At 42.8% G+C, this 18,152-nt stretch overlaps 2 protein-coding genes across 3 annotated transcripts in view; both read right to left on the bottom strand.

The window, feature by feature from the left end:
- Window positions 1-2,097: 2,097 nt before the first annotated feature.
- IGFBP1 (insulin like growth factor binding protein 1) lies at window positions 2,098-7,244 on the bottom strand. 2 transcript variants are annotated; one of them, XM_026033699.1, is made up of 4 exons: window positions 6,878-7,244; window positions 5,672-5,850; window positions 4,027-4,155; window positions 2,098-2,951 (listed from the first exon to the last, which is right to left on the bottom strand). In XM_026033699.1, the coding sequence occupies exons 1-4, from the start codon at window positions 7,230-7,232 to the stop codon at window positions 2,820-2,822; spliced, it is 795 nt and encodes a 264-aa protein (XP_025889484.1). In that variant the 5' UTR covers window positions 7,233-7,244; the 3' UTR covers window positions 2,098-2,819. The 2 variants fall into 2 exon arrangements, with proteins under 2 accessions (XP_025889484.1, XP_025889485.1); XM_026033700.1 differs by lacking the exon at window positions 4,027-4,155.
- A 10,431-nt stretch (window positions 7,245-17,675) lies between these two features.
- LOC112942700 overlaps window positions 17,676-18,152 on the bottom strand; it is a 3,385-nt gene continuing 2,908 nt past the window's right edge. Inside the window, exon 3 of the mRNA XM_026033688.1 lies at window positions 17,676-17,762. Within this exon, the coding sequence (XP_025889473.1) occupies window positions 17,676-17,762 (87 nt within the window). The remainder of the gene's footprint in view (window positions 17,763-18,152) is intronic.

Raw genomic sequence — 18,152 nt, 5'->3', positions numbered from 1 at the left:
GGTGCTTAATATTTGGTGCTGCTTTGGGCCAGCTCAAGAGAAAGATATTCCCTGCATCTTGCCTTTGCAGTGTTTGTGTTCTTGGTGGCTGGAACGTGGCAGAGATGCCAATGAGCTTTCAGCAGCTTTGCTGAAAGCTCTACTTGGCCCTACTTTCTCCCTCTCTTTCTCTGCAGCCCGCTAAGTACTGACCGACGCAGATAGGCCCAGGCTGCAGTCGCAGATGATGAGCAGAATAGAGCCTAGTACCAGGTGACTGCAGGTCATCTTGGACCACTTTAGGGGAAAAGGAAGGTAGCAAAGAATGTCTGGAGGGTGGTGACCTCATTTCCTTGCTATGAGTGTTTTGTGCCTGGCCATGGGCCAGAAGAAGGAGGCAGCACTGCTGGGACAAACCCGGCCACGGCAAACCTGGCAGTGTCTTGGTAGGAAAAGGCATGAAGCAGGGTGACTGCAGGTAGCCTTCTCAGATAACACAGAGCCAGTGTCCTAGGCGCTTACCTCTGTTCTCTTCTGGCAGGTGGGAGGCGCATGAGAGCCTTAGTCCTAATCCCAGGACACAGAGGTGCCTGGCCAGAGGCAGACAGCCCAGGCCAGGACAGCGCAGCCCAGCTGGAGCCCCCCAGCGGAGTTCTGGCAAAGTGTCAGTGGAGGCCAGATTGCAGATGAGGAGGCACCCATCCCCTGTTGCTTTTGGTGTCAGACTAGGAGCTCAAGCCCATGAAGAATATCGTGCAGTGTGCCTGAACACTGTGCTGGGAAGTCCTTGGCTCTGGCGTGTGGCAGGAAAGGATTCCTGAAAACCAGCTTCCCAGGAAGTGCCCCCATTTCTTGCAGCTATGGTGAAAAGCTACTGCCCTGGAAAGCACTAGCTGCACTCTCAGCTGCTGCACAGCAGATAGACAGTGATATTTATAATTATTAAAATGAGGAATGTTTCTGTAAACTGTAAATATCAATTCCATCAACAAAAACCAGGTTCTGATCTACAGAAATGAGCCTTTTTGCAAGGCTGATTGGGGAGCATGCTCTCATGTGCATGAGTATACACTGTGATGTGGGTGTATCATCTTCCCTCCTTTCCTTCCCAGTCTGACTGTGGTTCAGTGTCACGTACGCACTACAAAAGCAGTTAAAAAGTGCAGTGCCACAAAAGAGCAGTGCACCAGACAGCCATTGTCAGGCTTGAGCTCTACAGCTTGTACCAGTGACTTCCCACTTCCATATGAAACCCAAAGCTGGTGCCAAGAAACTGCAGGCAGATTTTATGCTGCATTTCCCTCCTGCCAGGCTTGGAGATGAGGCTATCCTCTGCTCCCTGCTTCCACCGCTGAGCCTGCCAGCTACCACCTCAGCTCTTCCAGGAGTAATGGCAACTGGAAGCCAGCAGGGCAAGCAACTGTTCTCTTCTTCTTTCTCTGAAATGATTGCCTAAAGGAGAAGGAAAATGTGGGAGAGGGGACAAGACATGGGCTAAATCCAGGTTCCCAAGCCACAAGGAGCTTCTTCTCTGTTTTTGGCTGGGATGTTGCCACTACCTCCTTTTTATAACCTCTGACTTTCTGTGCAGGAAACATTTCTTCTTAGCACTTGCAAGGTTCTATGTTACCTTACAGACTTGCTCATGCTGGCACGCTGGGTATCCAGCTCTCCTATCTAGCAAACCTTTCAGTAACTTCCCTTACAGGCTTCTTCTTTGCCCAGAGCAAAACAGGGACTGAAAAGGACAGATGGAGGGATGGAGGTAAAGTATGTCTGGATGAGGGAAACAAACAAACAAACAAATAAAAAACCCTAAACAACAACAAGAAAGCAAAAACCTCATCAGGAAAAACAAAGCTCAGGAATCAGTTATCAGAAGAGGCATATTTCCCTCTCCTCTACCACTCCCTGCTACAGTGTCCTGCTAAGGTCAGACCTGCTCCGCTTCTGCTCCTGCCGCCAAAGAGCTGGATCTGAGTGCGGCTTCACCCAGCCCTGGGGTACCTTGTATAAAACAAGAAAGCAGGACAGTGTAAAGGAAATTATTTAATAGCGCATCTTAAATAACATGAACATGTCAACATGTGAACAATTTACACCTGCTGAAGGTCGCACAGAATATCCTGCTGTGTTTTACCATATAGTCAGTGCATATGTTTGGAAAATAGAAACAAACATTGTCCCATTAGGTGCTTCAGTATATAATCCAGGTTTAGACTTTCCTTTTTAAGAAACAGTTTGACATTGAAATGGATGTGCAAAAGCAACATGATATATAAACAAAACAGGTTTTAAATAAGTTCCTAAGTGTGTTCTCTACTGAAAGCTATTTTTTTCAAATTCAGTTTTACGTCTATAAATATATTGTACAAAAATGCAAGTTTACAAGCCATTTCTCCCAATAGAGTTATGCCTTTTGATGTTTTAAGTAGCAACATTCCTCCAACATAAGATGCATACATATAAGAGGAGCAATAATATTAAGTATTTACATATCTTTACATATAACATTATGAAGTGTTTGAGGATATAAATTAGTAACAACAGACAAAAATACATTTACTGTGAAATAAATAATTCAACAGCTTTACATACAAGGGTATCTATAATATTATACAAACATAATATACAAGACCATAGGACTTAATCTTGCAGTTGCTCATATCTGACTACCCCTTGAGCAGATGAATAATCCCAGTGCAGTGGAAAAGCTACTTGATGGGGTTGATCCTATACCAAAACTCAGGTGCACATACACTACCCCAGCTGAAACAGCTCCTAGCTGACAGCTCAATCAGGCCCTGTGGAAAGCATGGCGTGAATGAACGCATTCAGTTTTACTCTGGTGAACTGAGGTACTGTTGGCATTCAGCATCTCCTTTCGGCTCCAGAGATCCAGGGATTCTCTTCCCATTTGTTGGGTAGACACACCAGCACGCAGCAGACTCTCCATCCAGGGAAGTTTCACACTAGAACGATTTGGAAAACCAAATCCAGAATAAGCAACAGCAAATGAAAAGTGAAACACTACAAGTATGTGTGTTTGGACAGATTTAGGATCAGAAACTGGAGAACTGTTATGCACAGACTACTTCTTAGAGTGCAATGCTCTATTCTGACAGAAGCCTCTAACCAACATGTTTGGCTAGGGAGCCATGATCCAACCTGAACTCCCTCTCATACAGCAACTTCAGATTTAAAAGATTTTGCTCACTCCTTGATGGACAATAGTGTGAAACAGCAAGATGGTCTGCTCTGAGAAGTAGAGAGAAGGCAGGTTATATGGCAGGCAGTGAGAGCTATATGGCTGGCAGTGAATTTGGGGCCCGGCTTCATAGATAGAGATAGGGCTCTCTTGGGGACGAATGAGACTTCTGTATATGCCTCATTAGATTGCAGGTGGCACGTCCCACACTGAGGAGGCACGGTGACATCCATCTCTGCAGAGCAGTGAAAGCCACCTGCCTGGCCTGTGGTATGCGAATGTGGGCTGAGGCGTGGAGCGAATACTGACTGTGCAGATTAGCCTTGCTGTGACTCAAAATGGCTCCTTTGGAGGCCGTAGTGTGTAACGAGTAGTGTCATTGGTAATATAACACGTAAAGCAGCACAGAAGAGGATTTTTGCTCTGCTTTCTGAAGCCTGCTCTTGCTCCAAAGAGTTTTACTACTGCTAATGTGTGGAGCTGAGCGCTTCAGATACTGTATTTTCAGGGTGGATATTACAAATGAATGGTGGCAGAGGCTACCATGCTTGTGAAACAAGGAGCTTGATATGGCCTGGGTGCATGCAGGGTTAAAAATCTTTTGGAGGAGGCCTTGTGTGCACCTGTTCTGCTCATGAAAAAGCCTCCTGCCCCCCTTCCTGTAGCCTGGGGCGCGCAGCTCACTTTTAAGAGAAGATGGACAAACCACCTGCTCCCACTGCTAAGCACCCCTGTCCTCGCAACCTGCTCCGGCAGCAGCTGCAGAGGCGGGATTTGGAGGGGGGGTGCAGAGCGAAAGGCCAGCCGTCACGGGGCTGTTGGTGGGAGCAGGCACGTACCTGCCTGCTGTGGTAGAAGCCGCTCTTGCTGCAGTTGGGCAGGTAGAATTTGTAGATCTCCCCTCCACTTCTCTGTTGAGCCATGACCAACTTGTGCAGGGCTCGGTAGAGCTCCTTCTGGCACGGTCCCTGGAGCAAGGCAATCAATGCACATGGTGTCAACAGGGAAATTGCAAAGAAACCTGGCGAACCTAAACGTGACTAGTTCTGAAGCCGGTTGGAAGCTGAAAAACAGCTATTAGTCATGAAATCTGTACTGGGACTGCCCCGCATGCAGTTTCTACTTGTTTCAGTAGGAGCATGGGCCGGGAAAATCTGGCCTTTTGTTTTCATTCTTTCAGGTATTTTTCTGTCTGCAGAAACACAAGGATTTAAGTCCTCGGGTTCCCGCACAAGGAAATTTAACCTGCGCTGAGTAAACACATTAGTGTTTGGAGGGTACAAGCTCTCCTATTATGGGGAGGTGCACGTCGGGCGGCTGGCGTACGTGAGGCCGGCCACGTCTGCCGGGTTGCCATGGTCCTGCACTCTGTTGACGTACGGAGAATAGGTGCACTGCGAATACAGGCAGTGCGAGAGCAAACATCTGCGTGTTTGTTATCTTTTGTGCAGGGGGCACGGCCGACACTGAAACAGCTCAAGGCTGTGGCTCTCCCACTTGCATCCACGTTGCCAAGACTGAGGGGTCAAGGAGGGCTAGTGATGTGCGTGCCATCCCCTACATGCCTTTTAGTGCTTTGGAAGTCAGAATTGCCATCCACTAACAGTCTCCAATATATTTGAGTGGAAGGGACTTTGAAAATATTTCTGGTTCTGAAAGGAAATCAGATTTTGCCCTCTGCTTGTGCCAGGCCTTCTCTCAAGCAATCAGTCTCCTGCAAGTCACTGGGTTTACTCTTGCTCGTAGTTCAGAGAAGCAGAAGTTGTTAAAATGTAAATTGGAGCTTACAGGGCTTTTATCTGAAAGCTCAAAACTAGCTCTGAATATCGAACAGCTTCCTAGTTTTTTTTTTTTTTTTTTTTTTTTTTTTTTTTTTTTTGATCTGTATTGTGACCATGGCCATACAAAACAGGGCCTCATGCCACCCTGGCACATGACCCAGGGCAGTTGCAGTGGGATGCCAACAAGGGCACTAACTCTGGTTCTCTGGTGCCCTCACGTGGAATCAGGACCCACCTGCTTTCTAGTGCTGCACTCCCATAAGGAGCAAGCTCGCTGCTCTGGCTTGTGGTGGGCTGCTGATGTTGTCCGCACTCGAGTTGCGCTAGGGAACGCCTTTGCATGTCGCAGAGCATGCGACCAGGCATAAACGCCTCATTTTTTTTTAAATAAAGGCCCCCAAACATCCAAGATTGTAGGAAATATTTTTGGAATTTAAGGGCCCGTGTTATAGTCTGGTATCAATTGCAGAGCAAGATTCAGCCTCTGCAAGGAGTTTCTGTAACTTCACAAACTGAGGCTTTTACAGCTGCTCCCGTTCTGACTTTTTCTTGGGCATCTTCCAAAAGAGGAAGTCTGCTTGCTGGCTCCCAAAATATTGACCTCTTGGGGCTGCTGGTAGAGTTTCGTGCACATTTTCATTCAGTATTTCAAATCCATAGCAGCTACTGAAACATTGCTTGAAAGACTTGCAAGAAAACTCACCTGCTCTCTCCATTTCTTGAGCTCAGATATTCTTTTTGCTTTCATGTTTTCATATGTGGAGATGGCGTTCCAGGGGATGGATTTGTCCTGGCTGATGGGAAACATCAACTGCTGGCTCAGCAGCTGATCCTGGGTCATTTCCGTGCTTTCTAAAGTCATATCCTCAGATTCAACAGAGTCTGGAAAGGAATGACAGGAAGATGGAAATGTTTAGTGAGCTTCTGCCTTTACTTCTCCAAGGAAAAAAAGAAGAAAAATAGGGGGAAAAAAAGATAAAAATGTTATATCTAAGATCAGCTTCAGCATCTCTTGCAAGAATAGCAGTTTTCATGGGCAGTCAGTAATATATTCATTAATATATTCATCCACTGTTCTCTAAAAGCTGGTTAATTTATCACTTTCTAGAATCTCTCATCTACCCAAGAGGGAGCTGAAAGTAGCCTGTTAGAAATGAAAAGTCTTCCTTGATTACAGTAGGTAGAAGGCATTATGCTAAATGAGGAAAGACTGAGTTCAAACTTGTAAAGCATTTGGCATTCGGAATGATGAGTTTTGGTGTCTATTAGGAAAGGGAATTGCTTCAGATCCAATGGTGCAGCATCCTTTAACGTGTGCTGTGCTTTGACTCACTGGGGCAGCTGTCAATCCTGCCAGCCTAACGAGGGTCCGAAATCCAGGGCCTGGAAGAAGTTGTGCAGACCTGAGCGTGTGGCACCCATCAGCCCCACTTGGAGCATGCAAGCACTCCCATGGGAGGCAGCAGGAGCTCTTAGCAGCCATGGGGATGCTAGCGGGAATGCTTTGGCACATGCTTCAATAACTAGTTGAGTTAAAACTCGAAACAATGAGGCAAGAGTCAGTACTAGAAAAAAGTTAAGGACGATCAAGGAGGGAAATTAAAAAGGAATTAAAGGAGAGGAAGAGCAATATCCAACACTGACCGAAGAAGGTGGTTTAAGCACTGAGTCTAGCATCTGTTCTCCCAGCCTTCACCCTAAACAGGAATATCTTCACTGCTTCCACCAATAGCAATGCAATTTTTATTCACCCAAGATTAATTTTGCAATGCTATACCACTGATTCCCTTTAACAACTAATAGGTGACCATACAGGCATGATGCTGAAAAATAAAAAGAAATAATAAATCGTGGAAGCAATGCTTCCTGCTCAGAGAGAGATGGGCTAACACCGCATCGCTGATGGTACCTGTGGGCTTGTCGGCCTCGGCAGCAGGTGCGCAGGTGCCCTGTCCCCGCAGCAAGGCACGCAGCGGGCCAGGCTGCTCCGGTGGCACGCGGCAGCGGAGCCCACGGGCGCAGCGCGCTGTGTACACCCCGCAGGGTTGCCCTGGCCCCAGGGCACAGGTCTGACAGCAGCCACAGCCAGGCTGTCGAGCCGTCTCAGGGCAGCTGGCTGCCACCAGCGGGCACTGGGCCAGCTTCTCCGGTGTGCACGGGGCGCAGTGGGATGGCAGCGGGCCCACACCATCAGCCAGGCCAGGGCCCAGCAGCACTGGCGGTAGCAGCAGCAGCCAGGGCAGCAGAGAGTGTCCACCAGGCATGGCAGGAGTGAGCGACGAATGGGCCGAGGGCAGCTGGGCACACGGAGGAGCAGCAGCAGCAGTTGTTTTGAGGACCCTGGGCTCTCCCAGGCCATTTATACAGTTCTGTGTCTGGCTGTTAATCTTTAACTCCCAAGTTAATGATTATCTGGCCAGGAGAGCTGGAAGAGCATCATTTCACTGGCTGTTTGTGTCCCTGACCAGCTTCCCCTCCCCTTTCACTTTCCTCCTTTATCTTTTTTTTTTTTTTTTTTTTTTCATTTTTCCCCCTTCCCCTCCAGACATCCAGGAATGCTTTTATTCTCTTTCCCCACCTCCAGCACTGCTGTTAACAGGGAAAAAATGTGTGTGTGGGGGGGGGGAGGGGGGAAGAGAGGGGAAGGAGCAGAGGGGAGGGAATGATTTGCCTCCCCTGTGGCTCATTGCAAGTGTCTCCTTTTCTTGCCGTTTGATTAAAAAATAAAAGTGTTGGGAGTGGGGGAGAAATTGAGGAGGGAAATCCCATTGAAATGCAAGCTGTCTGTGCATTTCTACAGCAACTCGTGCAACAAGCGAGTGATTTTCATCATGTGGCAGCAGGTTAGGAGGACACCGACCTGCCGAGCCCTGGCCTGGGCTGTATGCAGCAGCGGGGGAGCTGCAGCCACCGCCCCTGTGCACGCAGCACGCGTAGTGCACGGCTAAGCTGTCTGCAAGCAGCTCCTGGGGACAGGGGATGTTCCCAGGCTTCTTTCTCCCTGCCCGTCACCATCTCCTCTAATTTCACCCCCCAAAAAGAAAAAAAGATTTCCCAAACTATCCTGCTTTCCACGCGGCAGTTGCTATTACAATAAAAGCAGAAGTACTCAAACTCTACTATGCTGAAGGGATAATTTTATCCTGGAATTTGTAGTATGTACTAAGCTGCAAATAGCAAATTCCACTGTCATCTAATGCAATGTTTCTTTTTTAATGCATTTAGTTCGCTTTTGTAAAATGCATCATTTGTGTGAGAGTGAGGCAAAGCTGCAGAGCAATGCTTTATATTTTATTTTTTTATTATACTTCCACTCTCACTAATTTATTATTATATTATTCATGCTTTACTTAAATGGTAGTACTTTTAGTATTCATGCTTTACTAATGGTAGTGCTTTTAGTGGATTTTAACCTGCTATATTCATAACTTAGTTCATAAAAAGTATTCTTATCAGCTACAGACATTTATAACTGGAAGAAGCTTTTTCACCTAGGCACCTCATCATATCATTTTTGGATGTCCAATCTTTTAGCAATTTGATGGAAAAAGAAAAGAAAAAGTGTGTCCCCTCTGGATACCCTAAGGGGTGGCAGCACTCAAAATCAATTTATATTTTGAAGCATATTAAACAAAACTAGTTTTACAGATTTTTAAAGAATTCTGAGGGAATCACATTTCTGTGACTGGGATCAGATTCTGTCTGACAACCTGGGGCACAATAGTTTCTGTGAAAAGCAGGTAGGCTTTTCAAGCTCTAATGCTCCACTTTCCTATGTAAAGTAGAGCCAATTGGAAGATGATAAAGACCCAAAGAGAGCATATGTATGTACATATACACATATATTTGTTCATTTATGTAGCTACGCACATGTATTTCTTCTTTTATGTTGCTTCTATATAGACAGAATGGAGAGTTGTGACTAAAGAGTGAAACTCAATTTGAGCTCTCTGTTTCATGCCTGAGCATGTGGACACAAAACACCTATGTAATAAAGGCTGGTATCACAAAACTGCCATTAGTCTACAGGAATCTCCATCTTCCAAAGCACCATTTTCCAGCTTTTGGCACATTTCATTTTGTTCACTTTTCTCTGCTGTGGGGCAGCTGGCAGTATCTGATTGCCTGAACATTTCCTAACAATTGGAAGCTACTTAGAAAACAGATTTTTTTTATCTTATCACTTAATGATAAGCAGACAAAACCTCACAGATTATGCAAAATTCTGAAGGTGCTTTTGTTTTGCTTCCTTTATAATCACAGGTGAGCTCTACATGATGGCCTGACCTGTACTATTTTCTGGCCTTTGTACATCCCAACTGAGGAAACTTAAAGCTCTACTGCAGCAGACTTTGCCTGTAGATGCCTATCTACAGGAAAGCCAGACACCTATAAATCAGTCCTGTCATATTTTGTTTGTGTAAACATAACCCACATCCTTCAGAACAGGTTGTGATAACTTAGGACAGCCTCAGTCAACAAAGCAATGTTTTTGTGTAGGCCAGAAGACATCAATGAAGGTAGTGTATATGTTTATGTAGGTTCTGTTTGATGTAATACTACAACTCATATACCAATCTTCATCTTTGACCCTGACATTGCTTTAAAGAACACAAACAGATAAGAGTCAGGAGGTTAAAAACATCCGCGATGCAAAGTTGTGTTTACTGAAGGGTTTTGACAGTAATTTTTAGGTGTTCCAACTTATGGCCTCTAATTTGAACCACTTGTCAGGACATACCACATGAATCCTAATCAAGGGTTATTTTTCTACAAGGCTTTTCTCATTGGTTTCTCAATAATTCTTAGCCAATTACCTCATTTTGAAAGTTAAATAAAGTTTGTTTTGCTTTTTATTTTTTTTCTTTAAAGGTTCATGGAGTGGTTTATAGTACATAAAGTTCTATAAAGGTTTATGTGCAAGCTATCCTCTAATCACCAAAAATTTAAATGACTTGCCAAATAATATCCTGTTAGGACTGTTTCTCTAAATATGTTTTAAAGCAAACAAACAAACAATAGAATATCCTCCTTATTTCTGTATAGGCAAGAAGCTGATCCTGAATTTAATATCCAAATCTCCTATGTATAATATATGTACATATACATACAGAGAAAAGCAGCTGTGTTAGAAACACAGAATAACTACACCTTCTTCTCCTTAATTTGCCCCACATCAATGATGCTTTCTTTTGGTCATGCAGATTGCTAAAAACTGTTAAAAAATGAATAATTTAAGTGTTCATTGATCGTTTATTTTCATAGTTCTCACTTTCTAACAATAACAATAACATGCATACTCCTTGATGTTATTTTTCTAGCCTGGTTAGTTAAGGGGGTCTTTCAGAATTACATTCCAGATACAGATAATCAGGTGTTTCAGGTTTGTTCTTCACTAATATTGTCTAACTTTTGCAGACTGACATTTGCTAGAAAAAGGGATAAATTGCTAGAATAAAAATTTTAAAACACCTTACTGATTGGGGTGCAGAAACTCAACAAAGTCACTAGTGGAGAGGAAAAGTGAGAGGCTTGCTTCATCTCTGCTGCTTATACAGGGGCGTTCCCCAGGATCACCCACAGAAACTGAGGGATTTGCTGGCAACCAGATTAGTTCAACAGAGGATTTTTAAAATTTTACTGATCTCTCCAGTGCCGGCTGCAAGCACCTAAGCTATCCTCAGCTGTTTAAATGCCTTTGTGTGCTTCAGCCCTGGTGTCCCTGCAGGTCTGTGAGAAGGAGTGCTTGCCATTGAGGCAGCAATCTGGCTCTGCCGCTTTGCTACAACCTACAGATTCTGACTGAAAGAAAGCACGTCTTTATATCCTTTAAACAATGCTAGTAAGAATAGCGATCAAGTCATAGGACCTAGAACACAGTAGGTCAAGAGGGTCGTATGCTCTTGGTGGCACATGGTATTGGGGGAAAAACATGCCTGAACTACAGCTAGAGCTGCAGCATTGGAAACAGAGGTGTCTTGGAGGCTCATCCCCTTCAGTCTCAGCAAGAGAGGGCAAGGGGATAGGAAGGCTGTTATGGTCACCAAAATAATGTTCTGTTAAAACAGGGCATTCCTTAGCCCATTTATAATTGCTTTGCATATTTAGTCTGATCATCCTTGTGCTGATACTTGCAAAAAAAGTCAAATAGTTCGCCTAGCTTCTACTTTGACAAAAAATCTGCTCCTGCACTTCTGATTCCAGCAATACTATCCTTATTAATTATTATTATTACTAATGTTGTTGATAACAATTTGGGTATTTTTTTTCAGGTTTCTGCTTCTCCAGAGGATGGGGAATGGAAAATGTCATTTCTGATCATTTTGGAGAGCTACAGGCTTGCACAGAGAAGGAAGCTGCTCTGGGAAGCCAGGGCCACCGCTTTACTCAGGTGGTCAAACATCACTCCGCTGAGTTAGCCTCTCATCATTTAGCAAGCGTGAAAGCTTTTGATGCCCACTGTGAACTTAATCTATGTGCATGTACTATTTCAAGCTCTTAGGACTGGACCCGCCATTAATCAGTTGCCCCCGGGGGATATGTCCTACATGTGGGCAAACTCATCTCAGCAAGCACTGAGGAGGAACCTGCAGCCCCTAATACAGGGCTGAAGCTGCCACTTACCAACGGAATGTTTGGAGCTATGCAGGGCCCTCCAAGCCAAGCATGTTTTTTTGCAAACAGAGGCCTGCAGGGGTTAATCCAACCTGTTATTATACCAAAATCACACCGTTGATAAGACTAAATGTCACACGAATATTTGCCTGACCTACTGTATAAATAAGCTCTGCCATCAAACACAGAGATCACACAGTTACTGGATTAAAAAAAAATCAATATAATTAATGTATAATGAAAGCAAAAAGCAAAGATTAGATTGCCTAAGCACTTTGTTACAGATGAAAGCAGAGCACCTCTCTTCACAATAAAACTTTTTGACTGCATTCAATATATCAGCAGGATTTTCACTTCTGTAGCAAAACCATGTGGAAGAGAATAAAATTTCTAGGGTCCACATAGTAGTGACTATGGGTCACAGGTGAAAATTTAGATAGTCACAGAAGGGAATTATTGAAAATAATAGAAGTCAAAAGCTTCTCCTGAAATCTTTCTAATGAGGTATATGTAAAAATGCCTAAATGGGCAATTACACATTCAAACCTTTAATTTGACTTTTGTTGTTTTTTTGTTGCTGTTATTATTACAATTGGTCGGTCATTCACCAGGACATGTTTGTTTACAAAACACTCCCCTCCACTCACAGAGCCTCCTTTTTGATGCATTTTCTATATTTTCATTTCAGTATGTAGCATACTACTTTTCCCCCTCTGATTTTACAACTTCCTTAGCATCAAAGGTAACCAGTGAAAGCAAGTGCCCCAAACTCAACATATGCAACATATCCTTATGAGAAACCAGAACAACTCACCTGCCCCTTATGGGTCCTAAGTTTGCTACTTGTGCTTCTGCTGACCTTATTTATCTCTTCTGCAAATGAAGCTATCCTAGAGTATCATTTGGCCAGTCCTGTGTATCTGGTTTCCTTTAATGATTTTTTTTCATCATCTGGCTACGGCCAAAAAGCCCACCTGCTACTGAATATACTAATCAAGGTCAGGATACACTCATTATTTATTTATTATTTATATATTTTCTTGCATCCTAACAGTTGTAGTATAATTGCAACTTTGGCCCTGTCTAATTAGGGAATTAAGGCAATTTGTAATGACAAGTTTGGGACTTCTTTCTCCTCCATCCCAACTGCACCTTTTTTTTTTTTTTTTTTTTAAAGAGAAGAGCAAAACCTGCTAAAGCACCAGTATTTTTTTTTTTCTTATGCAAATCCTCATTGATCCTGCTTTGATGTAAGATACCTCTTTTCCTCTCTCAATAATTTTGCCAGGAGTCCTGCTCATATTAGAAAGATGGTTTATTCTGTTTTCAGAATAGGAACACATTTGTTTTCCTATACTGAAGTAATGCAGTATTTCTTTTTCACCTTCATTATTGTTATCAAATTGATGTTCTTAAAATAAGAAGCAGATCCTTACATAGGACAAATTTGCAATACAATGAAAAGCTGAAAGCAGAAGCCAGTTGGAAGAAGACATGTTGAACATAGAAAAGCTGAAAGGAGGACATGGGACACAACAGAAGTGACCAAAATGGCAGCAAAAGTAAGGAGTAGAAAAGACAAGATTTCATTACTTTTTCTCCCCTGGGAGTAATGAAGAACATCCTCTCCCTTTCCAATTTTTCAGTAAACATAAATTTTAAATGATCCAAGAAACAAAATATCACAATGTGAGACAGTGAGTCACTGACCTACAGCGCAAGCTCAAGCTTCTGTTCTAATGAACTGGACAAAATAGAGCAGCTCTGAAAAGTGGACACGGAAAAGCTCTGATTGCCAAAGAAAAGCCTAGACATGCTGTTTTCTGCCCTGTGGTACAGACTTGCTTTCAAGGTCCTATTTCACAGGAAAAGGAGATTCAGGATGAAGTCGCCTATTTCCCATTATTTTTCTAGGATATTTAGGCACCCATATAGTAATAAAACAGCTGAGCAATAGAGCCAAAGAATCTTTTTTCCTTATTCTCTCCCTCTCGCTTGCTTGCTTGCTTGCTTTCTATTTTGCAGAGTCAGAAATGTTGAGGAGCAAGCAGTCTTAATAGGTATCGGCAGTGGGGGCTGCAGCTGGAGCTAAGGGAGACCCCTGTGCTTTTATGACTTATAGAACAAACTCCACCAATCATGGAAACCACTGAGTTATATACTATTCAGGGCTTTGTTTGTAGAAGAAATTTATTTATGTTATGATTTGCAGGGGAAAAAAAATCTGTTCTTGTTTAAGAGAGTTAACTTTTCCCTGTTATCCTGTTTCCCCGTTGTCCAGCTACAATTGGTTCAGCTGGATCACCTATAGTAGTCATCCAGATGGACACAGAGCGCCTAATTCTGTCAACAGTAGTGTTACCATTTCCTTTAGTGGGAACAAATCTGAGCTCATAAATCATGGGTGAAGACATATCTGTCTCTTCCCTCTGTTCTTGGTAGTGTTTTTTTGTTCTTCTCCATCCAACAACATGCTTAGTCACAATCAGCCGGTAGATTGTGTAATATCCATTCAGAAACAAATGTACTAAAAACAATTCCTGGGGTCAAGGTCATAGCTTAGCCTCTAAGGGAAAAATACTGTCCTAAAGGGGAACTCTTGGTGGGAAGGCTGTTCTGAACGTACAAACATGTTCCATGTTACATTTGAAATAGCAAAGCTGAAGAACGTGTTGTAATTCTTGCTTCACATTCACCCATGCAGAAAACGGACTTTTTATGTGCTTTTTCTTTTTCTTTTTCTTTTTTTTTTTTTAAAGTATGATGTCTTAGGAGCTAGATTCTGATAAGCATCTATATGATCTTTTCCAACCTCAGCACCTGCAGTCCATATCTGACCTCACCAATAAAAAAAGGGTAATTTTTTGGAAGTGTGGCTCCCATTAACATTAAGTTTGTTTTGTTTTGTTTTCTTACACTTGGGTGATATTGCAATATAAGTATGCATAAAGTAAATGCACATGGAGAGAGCAGCTATCCAAATAGTAATTCATGGTTGCTGCCACTAGAGGATGAACAATAAACAACATTGAAACTGGATATTGCTAGTGACTCTCTCAAGGCATATTTTTTCATATGTGTATCCTGCAACAGATAATTGTGTCACTAAAACATTTGAAAGTCAACTAGAGAAAGAAATGAAAGTGAAAGCCCTGTAAATAAAAAAAAATATATATTTTTTCTTCCCCTCACCTCTTGTAGATATAGCTACATATGAAGCATAACAACAGCAGTTATGTTAAGAGTTCCTTATTCCTTAAGATCCTGGCATTAAAAAATTACAGGCTTTTTTTTCTGAGAGTGATAGATAATCATGGACTAGAGGATTGGACTATGGCTTAGTGCTCTGTGGATCTCATTCAAGTCACCTAGTCCTATAAATAACCAATAATAATAGCACTGTTGATGTAGAGTGTATCAGTTGTACTTCAGCAGTACCCTGGAAAGCCAACTAAGTCCCTTCATGTTTTCCTATAAATCATAAAAGAGGAATAGTGTGACTTTTTCAAATTCAGGGGATATGGATTACTGTGAAAGAGATGGTACAAAATATTCTTGTATTTCAAAGAGGAAATAGAAGTGTTTTCCAAAATCTTGGGAAAAAAAAAGTCATTAGTTGTGTGCAATTGCCTGCCTAATACAGCTTCAGGAATTGCAAAGACCGAGGCAAAGTCAAATTTGTTAATGTTCCAAGCAGTTTGTTTCTCTCTGCTGAGGAAATCCTTTGGGACTTTACTGGCACCAACTGGCTCCAGAAATTTGGCAGGGACGCAACGTTTTTGTTCTCTGTCAAACTCTCCCAGTGTTTACCCTGCTGAAAATCTCAGGAAGTTTTGCATTGTGATTGGCACAAACCTAAACACTTCCTAGATATTAGTAGCTATATTCCCTGGATTTCTTCCCCATTTGACCTAGCCCAGTGCAGACCCTGAGCAGGACATTCCCAGAAATTGCATCTCTGGCTTGCTAAGAGCTAGTCTTCTTATAAACAGCCATTTACAGCTTTTCTGCTTGCCTAGCACCGTGGAGGGGTCAGCCTAAGTACACAAAAGCACTTAGGGGTCTGACGAAGGAGATTAAGAGTATTGCTGGAAGACTGACGTCAAATGTAAGAGGGGGAGACTGAAATTGGGCAAGGAATCTGGTTGGGAAGACTGGGCATAAAAGACAAATAAGGAAAGAAGCTACTTAAGGACAAATTGGAGAAGACTTTTGATGGAGATATGTTAAGGCCAGGGACCTGGATGGCCTTGGGTAAGAGCCAAGAGTGGCTTTGAGAGGTGATTTAGAGAAAGAAGTGGCAGAAGTAAGAGCAGGACTTTTTGAGACCAGGATGGGAAGCCTTAAGAAGGAACAAGTGGAACTGGCTATTTGGAATGGTACATACAAACAGGAGACAGAACTGGGTCATTTGGATTAAGTGTTGGGTCATGCAGCCAGGCTAATCTGTGCTTGTCCCAGGGGTAGAGGAGAGCTTTATGCTAACCTTGCAGTTGCCTGATCTTAGTTCAGCCTCTGGCACAAACCAGAGCTGCTGATGAAACTCCAGCAAACCCAAGGGTATAGCAGCACATCTGCAATCATCCCTATTTTATCTTAAGAACATCTTGGGATGTACATCAGCCAGGAGCTCCCAGCTTGCCAGAGGAACCCGAGGATTCTAGGCAAGCAGCTGGGGCAACACATACAAACAAATACCAGAACATTAACTGAACTTCAAGCCAAGCAAGGGCGCCTTGGTCAATGACCTGAGGGCAGCATCCCCATTACCAGGCTATCACAGCAAGCTGAGGACACTCTCTTGAGAAACCATGGAGAGTTTAATTTCTGGAAACATTAGTGAAAATATCCTAATGCCTCTTAAATCCTGGGAGAGGTTATAAAGCCACAACCCCTCCTTGTACATGGGTTATGGATCATGACAACACAACTGCTTATTAGTCAGCATGTCTGGAAACTTTAGCATGGGCCATCTTTCTGCTTCTCTGCCATCTCGGACAAAAGACATTAAAAGTTTCAAGGAAATGCAGTCATTTTCTTCTTCCTTATTTTGGAGTTTCTGTTGAACAGACCATGCCCTTAGCAGAGCCAGGTACAAAAATATAAACCTAACACAGGCTGCATAGTGTAGGTATTGGGGTGTGCAGATACACTGCCACCAGATCTACCTTATTGCTGATGGCCTTTAAGTCATTTTGAAGCTTTAAGCTCTACCTTAAGTAACAGACAGGAATACAAACTAACATCAGTGTTATGCTTTTGGTTTTATTTCTCACCTGGTGCTTCACAGCAGACTGATGCCAAGAGCTAAATAACCATTTTGCCAATATGGATATCAGGGAACCTTCTCTCACCCCTACCCCAGTGTGGCAACTCAAACAAGAAAGAGAAAATGAGGAGTCCTTTGAAAGGCACAGAAGAGCACCAGGCACTGCTGGGGTGACAGTGCAGTGTACTTGCAGTCCAGGGCTGGAACAAGTTCATTTAAAACCAACCCTTCAAAACAAACTATCATTAATTAGTAATCTCCAGAGGCTGTCCTCCCTCCTTGGTACCTCTCACTATTTCCTCATCTCACCAGCTAGCAGCAAAAACATTCCTGATTGCATCAGTTTTGATTACTCTCTAGATGAGGAGATTCTCTGTTGACTAACAAGCATTATACCCACCACAGCCACTAGGACAGCAGCCTTCACTATTTGAAGAACATTAGCAATCCTAAAAGATGCAAGTAGTATATGAAAGAAGGTGCTTAGCAAGAGCTTTGGCAAGACCCAGAGCCATTCTTGCACAATATTCCCCCCTCACTTCCTCATGCCAATATTTCAGCTGTTGTAAATTAACATTGTCCCCCTTGGGAAGGTACTCCTCAGTTTTTACCTGACACTTTCTAGATTTAGGAGACAAAACAGAATCATGGGACACCAAGGCAGGAAGGGGAGGCTGGGAGAAAGAAAGGAAAAACACACAGAAATTTTTGGAAAGAAAGATAATGTCTGACAAACATGATAGTCTAGTCAGGTATGTGTTTTATTTGAACCAGCCATTCCCACCAGAATGATGTGGTAACATTCATTCAAAGGATAATTCAATCAAGCTTCTTCAATTGTAAGTTCATGTTCAATTGCTTCCTCAATATTTTTAAATTGGCGGAGCTCCCATTCTCTTTGCTTCTTTTTCTGTTATGGAGAAGAAAATATTATTTACTCAACCTCATCCATTCAGATATCACATGTTTAAAACAAAACAATAAAATAAATGAAACAAAAACATTAGGAGTATATCCAACTAGATTTGGGATGAAGATTTCATATTATTTTAAGCTAAGAAGTATTTATTAGCAGAGCAGGTAGGTTTTGCTAAAAGTTTCTAGGCTCCCCACCCAGCACTCACACAGAATAAGTAGCACAACTACGCTGAAATAGTAACAGAATTTAATGTTTTCACAGTGATATAGAATATCCTTATAGAGGATAGGCTTATTTAAGTCTTAGAATATAATTTTGCCTTCTTCTTTTCCCTTTCTATGGGTCCTTGACAATAACTGAAGCTGTAGAAATACCACCCCG

Source organism: Nothoprocta perdicaria, unplaced genomic scaffold (genome assembly GCF_003342845.1).
Source record: "Nothoprocta perdicaria isolate Ctin4 unplaced genomic scaffold, notPer1 scaffold_131, whole genome shotgun sequence".
Classification (NCBI taxonomy): domain Eukaryota; kingdom Metazoa; phylum Chordata; class Aves; order Tinamiformes; family Tinamidae; genus Nothoprocta; species Nothoprocta perdicaria.
The sequence above is the reverse complement of the archived record's forward strand: the minus strand, read 5'-3'. Positions and strand labels throughout refer to the sequence as shown.

Bases quoted from the DNA above. Each gene is read 5' to 3' on its own strand.
- IGFBP1 (XM_026033699.1), bottom strand. From the start codon at position 7,232: ATGCCTGGTGGACACTCTCTGCTGCCCTGGCTGCTGCTGCTACCGCCA. The intron at 5,851-6,877 runs GTACCATCAGCG...ATTCCTTTCCAG, and splicing joins CGAGGCCGACAAGCCCACAG to ACTCTGTTGAATCTGAGGAT. The intron at 4,156-5,671 runs GTGAGTTTTCTT...GCCTTGCTCCAG, and splicing joins TCAAGAAATGGAGAGAGCAG to GGACCGTGCCAGAAGGAGCT.